Here is a 9,690-nt window from a genome sequence, read left to right as displayed (position 1 = left end):
AAACATTTGTTGTTGGTGACATATTTAAGCCAGAAATCACAGCTCTGGATAAACCCTGGCCCACCTTTTGAATATTACTGTTCTAGATCATTTCGGCTCCCTCAAATTCTAATGGGCTTTGTCAACACAGCCCTGGCTAGATCTGGCTCAGTCTCACAGACTGGGTAGACGGGGCACTTGCAACCCCTTCAGGCCATCCCCTAATATCCTTATGCAAAGTTTGCTCCGAGCAGTGTCTACAACCCTGCGAGTATGTTAGAAATGCAGGATCTTGCCTTCTTCCCCAAGATCTATTAAATCAGAATTTGTATTTTAACACATCCAAGTTTGGGAAGCACTTCCCCAGATCACAGCATCTCAGAACTGAGGGCTAAAAAAAACCCCAGTATTTAAAAAACCCCATAAATTGCCAAGTCCTGGTTTCTAAACCAGTACAAGCTCATTTTACAGAGGAGTCATCTGAAACCCATCAGTCAGTTACACTAGCCTGTCAGAGTCCATTCTCTGGACACCTTGACCCCCAAACTCACACACACTCTTCCGTCTCAGAGAAGTCTCATCTATTCCTTGCTCCACTCCCATTTGAAATAGAGGGCTGCCCTAAGTGCCCCCGGTGCCTGCTCTCTTGGCCCTCAGACAGGGCTGGACACGAGGTGGTGTCTGGGAAAGTGGCCGGGTCACAGCATACAGTTGAGGGAGGGGCCTTCTCAAGAACAGGGTGGAAGGCACCCAGGTACAACCTGAGCTGGGTCAGGGAGGTGGCTTGAGAGGACCTGTTTGCTCTGCCAGAAGGGCTGGGCCCGGACCACTTCACCTGCCTCCCCTGCCCTTCATCTCTCAGACAAAAGCTCAGCTGAGAGCCCTCTCCCTGTCACCTAGCCCCGTGGGAATGGCTCGGGCCATAAGCTACCATCAAACCTGCTCTCTTCTCCCAGGGCCTGGTGACTTCTTGACAGGTTACAGCCCCAAAGATAAACAGATCTGCCAAGCAAATAACTGTCCAGAGCAGGGGTGTTAGGGAAGGCATGGAAGTGGGTCTGAGCTGCCAGAAGATCCAGGTGATGAGGTGGGGGAACGGTGGGGGGGTGGGGGGAGGCACCCCTCTCCTGTCGAGAACAAACAACCCCAGGCACCTAAAAGCAGGATGTAGGTGCACTGTCACAGTACGAGGGACACAGGGGCAAGGGCGCTCACCCCAGAGATCTCTGGGCCAGTCTCCCAGCTCCTCACCCTGGGTTCTGTTATCAGGCTATACAGAGAAAAAGTCTTGCCTTCGGGCTCTTGGGGGAGAGACGAGTTCTTTTGTGGTGCCTCCATTTCCCTCATACAATTTGTGGCCACAGGTCTCCTTACTGACCTGCCTACAGGAAGATGGCCAGGGGATCCCTTCCCCCAACTCCCACCTGCTAGATATATGGCTCACATCCAGTCCCACCATCATTTAGAACACACAGCTTTGCCAGGCAGGGTGAAGATCCATTTGGGGATCTGCAATTTAAGTGAGAACAATGCCAGCACCTGGGAGTCGAGGGCATGTATCTAAACCTATAAGATCCAAGCAACTCCCTTCTCTCTGATCTCTTTCCTGTCAATGTAGAGGTATGGTGATGTGACTGGAGACAATCTTGGAGTTCTGAGCTCTTAGAGTGCTACATACATAAAGGAATGGATGCAGTGAACCCACCACTGGCCATCATATTTGCCAATTAAGTTTCTTTCATGCTATCTGACCACTGTATAACCCACCATCCCCATCTCTTAGCCACAATCACAGGCCTGTCTCATGTAAGTACATAGGGTAGGTTCCAAGTTTGTTTGCCGATTGCCTGGATTGTGGTCCCTACCTGACTCTGGATCCATAATATACCCAAAGGAGTGCCTAAAGCTCCCAGGAACTATAGCCAACCACCATGGGAAACACATAAAGGAAGATGCACTCCTTCTTCTAGATCTAGGATGTCGGGGCCCAGGTGGGACTGAGCAGGACTCCCCCAACTCAGCCTTGTCTGCTTACCCAGTAAGAAAGATGCCTATGATGCTCTGTACTCTTCCTGTGCTACGTGCCTGACCCACAGTAAATGCCCAGACAGTGCTTGCTGGCTGATCAGCACTAATCTGGCTATTATTTCTTATGTACTAGGATAGAGCTGTGGTCAACAAATGCCACTGGAAGTAGTTTCCTCACCTTTCTGGTCATTAGGAACCAGGAAGGGCAGCAAATAAATATAATCCCAGGGCTGTTTTCCCAAACATATAATGAACCTCGGGTCTCAGTTTTCCCATGTGAAAAAGGGAGAGAACCAGACACCAAAAAGTACACATCATAGCCACCATAGGGACAAGCAGATACAGGGGGCTTGAGGACGCAATAAAACTCACCAACACACATGAAAATAGTTTTTGTGTGTGTGTGTTAATTTAATCATACAAATATTCATTTATACAGTAAGGAAAAACCTCCTCATCTTCATCTCTCAGGCACCATGAGACCCCACCACAAACACCCACCCAGCTCGCTTACTACACACCATTGTTCAGGTGGAGGGGGCAGCCATTGCTGCTCCAGCATTCACCCAAGGAAACAAAGGAAAGGCAAGGCAGGGTGGAGTGGGGAATCATCTTGCTTTTCTGAGCCTTGGCAACCCCACCATCCTCTCCTGCTGGGGCCCAGATTGAATTTGGGGAGGTGTTTATTCTCACGCCCACTTCCCACCTTGGCCACCCTCAGGCCACCAGCTGTCTTGGTGAGGTTCTTTTTAGGCTAGAAATGCCTTTGATGGGCTTCAGGTTACAGGCAGTCCTTACTGAGGGAGAGAAGGCTGTTTCCTGTAGAAAAATGCCCCAAATTCAACTGTCCCCATGACAAAAAGAAAAAAAAAAAGGCATGCACACGTGCACACACATCCACACACACCTCACTCCATGCACACAAATTGGTTCTCCCCAAACCTAAGCCTCTCTGCCTCCCACACTGGACTCAGGACCCTAAGGATGGTGCCTCCCTCACCGACGTTAGTAGTCCTGCCCAGAGGCAGCCTGCTGGTTGGTGACGAGGAACAGAGGCTACTGGGGCTAAGAGGGTAGCATCTACCACCCCACTGGCGGGGAAGGAAAGGGACTCTAGGCATTGTTCAGAACCCAAACCAGTGAGAGGCAGAATGAGTGGTATTGATAGGCCCCTGGTCCTGGGGGAGCCATAGATTCCCTGCCCCTACTCCATGGCTGGTACTTGCTTGGGCTTCTGCTGGGACCTCACTTCTCCAAGAATGGGTACAAAAATGGTTTGTTCTTGAGAGGGAAGCCAACGTGCTTGGGATACTTACCTTGCCAGGTCAGGCTACCTACAATCAAGAAGAGAAGGATGCCTCTGACAGGGCCTCTGAAGCCCCTGCCGAGTAACGGCAGGCAGCCCTCCTAGGACACAGGGAAGGAGCACCTAGAGTGGGGAAGATGAGGAAGCCAGGAAACCAGGGGATGGAAAGCCTCTCATGATGCTGCCAGGGGCAGCTTGAGACGTGCTGCTTTGAGGGCTAGTAAGGAGAATGCTGGGCATGGGTGGGCTCCAGGGTGGCGGTGTCCCAGGAGGTTGGCACCAACAGCAGAGGCAGTCTGGGCCTAACAGGGCCCTCAGACAAAAAGCCATCGTGAGCCCCTAGCTTGGGCACCCGACAGGGACTCCTCTCTGCTCTGCTTAGGAATGGGGCACTCTTCATGTGCATAGAAAGTAGGTGCTCCAGTGTGAGCCCTTGTTCAGCCCCAGACCTAGCAGTACTGCCCTGGTCAGCAGGCTGGCTCTGTTCTCCCCCAGGGCTTCTCCAGCAGACCAAAATTTATTCTCCCTTTTATTTTTTGGGAGGTGGGGAGGCAAAGGGGTAATTTCATACAAGCTTTTCTCCCACAATCAAGCTTTGAAAAACAACAGTCTCAGAAGAGGATGAGGAGGAACAAACAATACACATTTTTGGAACTCAGACACCCAGACAGAGACAGACAGGCAGGCAGACCCTCACCCACACACAGGCTATATAACCCATTGCAGCCGCTCATCACATGGTCTCCCTGCTTGTCTCACACACCCAGGATGGGTGCGGGTGTGGTAAGAGGTGGGAAACCGCACCTTAGATCCATATCCCCTGCTATCAAACCAACCAAGACTCGAGGGAAGGAGGGGGTGAGAAGAGAAGAGGGACTTTGCATATTCTTGTATCTTTGGCAGACAGCTGTTCTAGCCTGGTTCAAGCTTCCCATAGAGATATCATATCTCAACCTGTTTGGAATCCACAAGATGCCACTGGGGCCACCTGCCCAAGCGAGCAGCCAGCCAATCAGTCTCTGCTCTGGCTGGGCTGCCCCTCCCCCACCATCTCCCAATATCTAGGCATCCTACTCGGGGTGGGGCGGGGTGCTTTCATTTCCATCAAAATGGAGGTCTCCAAGGTCACATAGTAGCTGTGGCCCTTCCCCATGGCAAATTTCCCATTTGTGGCTATATTTTCAAACCGTAACAGCTCAGCATCCACTAACAGGCTGTGAAACCACCACAAAAAAACAACTGAGAGGAAACGCAGGGAAGGGAGTTGTGTGACAACAGAGAAGTATGGGACACCTTCACACTTGCCTGCTGCACACTCGCCGGTGAGCTGCACAAAGACCCGTGTGTGTGCATGCAGCACACGCATATACGAAGCACAGAGGCACTGTTACCAGAGTGATTGGGGAGCCACTGTGTATGAAGAATCCAGTAAGCATGATGGCATTTCTGCCAAGAGAAACATGGAAGAAAAGCAATTTGAATTGTTACAAGTGTGTGCAGAAGGACACCTGTCGGCCTCAGAAACTCCCACGTCACCCCAGATCTGTCCTCAAGGCTTCCTCTGCTGGCCACACAGGGAAGTTTGGTCTTCAGAGATGTTCTGATGGTAACAAACCACAGGGTTGACAAATACAAATGTCAAAGGTGTAAATCAACAGATTAAAGAGAAAAGAAGAGGAAAAATGTGATAACTCATTGGCTAATGCCATTAAAAACAAATGGGGTCAGAGACTTCTGGAGTCAGGTGGCACGGCAGATGTCCTCCTATTGCAGCACTGACCCGCAGAGTCTCCAAACATGCCACGCCAGCTTTTAACCTGAATCACTTCCAGAGCAAGCAGCTATTCTATAAAGAGTACGTTATCCCTTACCTAAAAAAATAAAAGTGGGGAAAAAGGGAGAAAAACTAACATGTGCTCAAAACTACAACCTGTCTGTAGGCAAAATAATTTTTGTTTAAAAAGATGGCTTTTTTCCCCCCATTTTAAACTTTTTTTCCCTTCCCGAGTGACCTAATGACTTGTTAGACTGACGCCGAATAAAAACCGAAGGTGGCTGCATGGATTTCTTCCTGGTAGCCTCCACACCATTCCAGTGATTCAGCATTCACACATGCATACCGAGTTTACTCAAAACTAGTCTGTTCTGCTTCTTCCTCTTCTTCCAGGATGGGGAGGGGGTCAGAGCCAAGGGTCCGTGCGATGTGGTCTGCAATCCAGAGGAACCCCTTGCCCTCCCCCCACCAAAGTCAGGCCTTCTGTCCTTTGTTAATTTTTCTTCTTGCTGACACCCGTTTAAGACTGGCCGAAGGGGTAAGGCCCGTGGAGCCCCTGGAAGAGAGTGAACACAATCAGTGATGGCAGACACAGCAGGTACAAGTTGACAACCTAAATCTGGTTTAAAAATCTATGGTTCCCAGTGAGTCCCAAGGAAGCCCAAGGCACAGATAAGGCTTGAAGGTTATCCTTGCCATGCAAAACCTCAGGAGGCCAAATATCAGCACATTTTAAGTTGCTAAGTGTTCTCACTCAACCGCACCATCCAAGCGGGGTGGGGGCTGGAGAAGAGACTCATCTTTCAACTTTTAAATCAATCAGTGCCTTCTTGACAAAGATGTCTCAAACTCTCTGCTAAAAATCCTTGTATACCATCTTCTGCACTTTTAACTTCCAAGATGGTTACTGCTGGTTAATGACACTTATATCAACAACAAAACACTTCAGCAAAAAGGTGACTGTCTACCAGGCACCTAGGTACCAGGCATGGTACTAGGAACTTGTTTACATTGTCTTTAATCATCATCCTGAAAGCCAAATGGGTATTATCACACCACCCATCTGACAAATGCCCATTTAAATGCAGAGACTAAGAGAGTTCAAAACACACACGTAGTGAAAGGTAGAGCTAAGATTCAAACCCAAGTCTAATCTTTGTTCTTCCCACATTGCCTTGTCCGTTACCACATGATGAATAGGTTTATCCCTAATTCCCAAAGGCATTTTCTGTGGTGTGTGGCTGGGTGGAAAAGGCATCATAGTCTCGCTTTTCCCTTAAGTTAAGAATGAGACTCCAAGATGTGCTAATGCAAAAAGCAGCTGCATGGACTCAGTGTAGGATGATCTGTGCCTCCCTCTACTCCCACTCCTAGAGTATGCTCCTTGCAAAGACCTAAGAGGGCAAAGGTAACTGGTGACTGGCCTCAGTAGGGTCCTATACCCCAAAGTGGCCCAGAAGCAGCAGGGCTATTGGACCAAAGGGACCGAATAGGCACAGAGAACAGATACTTCACTCATAACCACAACAAATGAGCAGAGAAGGGGTTTCCTGATATCTGAAGAATCCTAAGAACACTAAGAATCCTAAATCTAGGCACAACCTGGGGTGAGGAGGCATAAGAATGACTGAGATGACGTTTTCCATTAGCTTCATGGGATGTAGGCAGTCAAAATTTGATTGCCTTAAAATAATTACACATTTTTTAAAAAAGAAATCAAGGTGCTCGGTTGCAGGGTTGCCAGTGATTAAAATCCCTTTTCAATATAACTTTGCTGCCATCTCCCCAGCACCTAGCATGTCACCTGGCCCTTAGTATGTACCCAAAAAGTATTTGCTGAATTAATAACGGAAAGAGGACACATATTTCTCAGACTCCTACCTAGTGTCAGATGCCTCTAGGTCACAAGAATATTAGTCCTTGCAGAACCAAGTTTTTAAACAGCTGCTTAGGCCTGGAGACACAAGTGTCTAGGTCATGCCATCCATCTGGTCACAGCCACCCATGTCCCGGGAGAGGCTGGACCCTCTGGAGGTGGTTAGCTGGAGATGCACAACCCTCACAGTTTCCACTGCAGTGGGATGCAGGTTGTGCAGAACTAGGAGAAGGAGATCTGGGTTCTGTTCCCGACTCTGCACCAGCTCACCAAGTGACCTTGAGTAAGGTCCCTTCCCCTCACAGGATCTCAGATTCCTCTTTAAATCTTTCCAGATTTAAGGTTCAAGGAGTCAACACAAAATGCTTTGGCTCTGGAGGCTGAAAAAAAGTATTCCAAGAAAAAAATGCCCTTTGGTCATGTTTAGGCAAGAGGTCAAAGCTGCCAAAACAGGGAACATGAGCATAAAGTTTCCATATATTTTTCAGTGAAAATCACTGAAATTGCTTTTGCTCTTTTCCCCCACTACATAAAGCCACAAAAGACCAGTTAGAGAGCTGCTTGGTAGTATAACTGAACAAAAGAGCCCAAGAAGGTGAATTTGGGGGATGGGCAGGCAAACACTGATGGAGCAGCAACTATGTGCCAGGTGCTGCTCTAGCACTTTAACATGTTCTCTTTAATGTCCACAGATATACTGAGACAATATGATCTCCAAGCTCAGAAAGGTGAAGTAACCTGATTAAGGACACAGAGATAATAAAACTGTGGTGTTTAACATGCCGAAATGCCACGTCTGCCAGTCCTCATGCCAATCATGCCTCCAGCAGGCAAGCTAAGGCTGTAACCATCTCAGTAGTCTTGGCACCTACCCACTGAACCAAGTGGGGGATGGGGTAGCAAAGAGCTCTCAGACTCTACTTCTCAGGGCCTGGTTGAGGGTCACACGCCCCACAGTAGAAAGTAAAGAAGCTTAAAACAAGCTGCTTTTAGTACTTTCCAACAACATTCACTCATCTAGAACAACCCAAGAAAAAAAATAAAGACTTAGATTCCTGTAAGATTTAAAATCAATACAATGCTCAAAGGTCTCTGCACAGGAAAAAAAAAAAAAGGCATAGAAAAAAGAAAACCCTAAAAGAAATATTTCCCTAAGTTTAATTGCTTTCCAGACCAAAGCTCCACATACTTCACCTGGGCCTTTATAAAGCTAGCACTACTAGCCTTGTGACTCATCTGGAGTGCTTGGAGAAGGGAGTTCATGACTTCGCCAAGGAGCTGTTGAACATCCCCATTTTACAGATAAATAAAATAGGTCCTATGCAATTGGCAGAGAGAGGAAATAAAGACACGGGCACTTTCAGATTTTCACTTGAGTGCCCTAGCCCTTAGACCATTCAGTGTGGTATTTAACTAGCTTAGATTACAGAGTTATCGTTGATCCTCTATTTATTGAGTGAGGTTCGTGCCTTTTGGAAAGAAAAATGCTACCTAATTCTCTTTTGCCCAAAGAATGGCATATTGGAGTTGTTGATGTTTAATTGGTACAAAAGAGTGGCTTGCGAACGAGCTCTATTTTCTTTCCTCTCAAATTAACTACCATCACTTCAAGAAAGGGAGAGAAAGCCAATTCTATTTCAAAACCACTTTATCATCTAGACTCCCCACGTGTAGGATTATAGGTGTCACAAGTGGATCACAGAGCACGAGCAATGCAAAACCAGTTGTAAAGGAAAAGCCTGGCAGGGATTCCAAGAACAGCTTGTCCAGGGCGACTTACGGCAGGAGGCCAAGCGGGAAGTGCCTTTCCTAACAGTGGGATGGACGTACATTTGAAACAGGAGGCCCATCCACATTTCAGGTTCCACTGGAGTTTCAAGACCCAGTGAAACAGGTTCTGGTGGCTAATGTCTCCAACCCCAGCCTAAAAGTAAAGGTGACTATACAGATAATGTTTAGTCTCTTGTGGGGCCTAGAAATTCTTCAACTTTTATCGATAGGAAAAACAAATGCCAAATATTTTAACTAACCTGGCATCACCAATATCACTTCTTTAACAGTTGTACCACTACTAATAAGGAAAACAGATCAAGGGATAGATGCATCAGATAGTACTACAGAACTATGAATTAATTCTGACTCAGGCGAAAACTGAGTACGGCCATGAGCATGATTACAAAATTCGGTGAGTTTAATGTAGAAAAGCCCCCTTACTCTTTATGAGGAATCACTTCTCACCACATAGGTAGCACTAACAGCATGCTTAGATATATCCATGCATGCTGATGGAGCATGGATACTCTATTGAATGCTAATGAATAATCAAACCCAGGAACAAATGTCTTTATCTGACTCCAGGTCTGAAGGTCAGTTCCCCAGGGCCTACCCAACTTAGACAGAAATGGGTTTTCAAAGGCTACATTTCTTGGAACAGTCTCATATCTGCTAGGGGACAAGAAAGTGTTCCTGGTGAAGTAGAGACAGCTTTTAGGTTCAAAGAGGTTGAAGTGTTTGTTGCCCGTTTGCCTCAATCTTCCTTATGCTTTCCACTGAACAGCTGTTGTAGCTATGAGCCCTCAGACCTAAGCTCTACCTGGCTACATGGCAAGTGAGCCCTCTTAAAGCACAGACACTCCATCCTTGCCAGGTAAAACAAAGGGGCCTCCTTGCTTGTTGGTGTCTGGGAAGAGACCAAGGCCTCAAACAGGGTGAAAGATTATAACCATT

General features: G+C 47.5%; 1 protein-coding gene across 2 annotated transcripts in view; it reads right to left on the bottom strand.

Moving 5' to 3' along the window:
- Positions 1 to 2,394: 2,394 nt before the first annotated feature.
- Positions 2,395 to 9,690, bottom strand: part of ILRUN (inflammation and lipid regulator with UBA-like and NBR1-like domains) — an 84,349-nt gene continuing 77,053 nt past the window's right edge. For both annotated transcript variants that reach the window (XM_039856214.1, XM_039856212.1), the window contains one exon: positions 2,395 to 5,643. In XM_039856214.1, the coding sequence (XP_039712148.1) occupies positions 5,420 to 5,643 (224 nt within the window). In that variant the 3' untranslated portion in view covers positions 2,395 to 5,419. The remainder of the gene's footprint in view (positions 5,644 to 9,690) is intronic.

This window comes from Pteropus medius, unplaced genomic scaffold (assembly GCF_902729225.1).
Source record: "Pteropus medius unplaced genomic scaffold, Ma_sr-lr_union100, whole genome shotgun sequence".
NCBI lineage: Eukaryota > Metazoa > Chordata > Mammalia > Chiroptera > Pteropodidae > Pteropus > Pteropus medius.
This window is presented reverse-complemented; position numbering and strand designations above follow the sequence as displayed.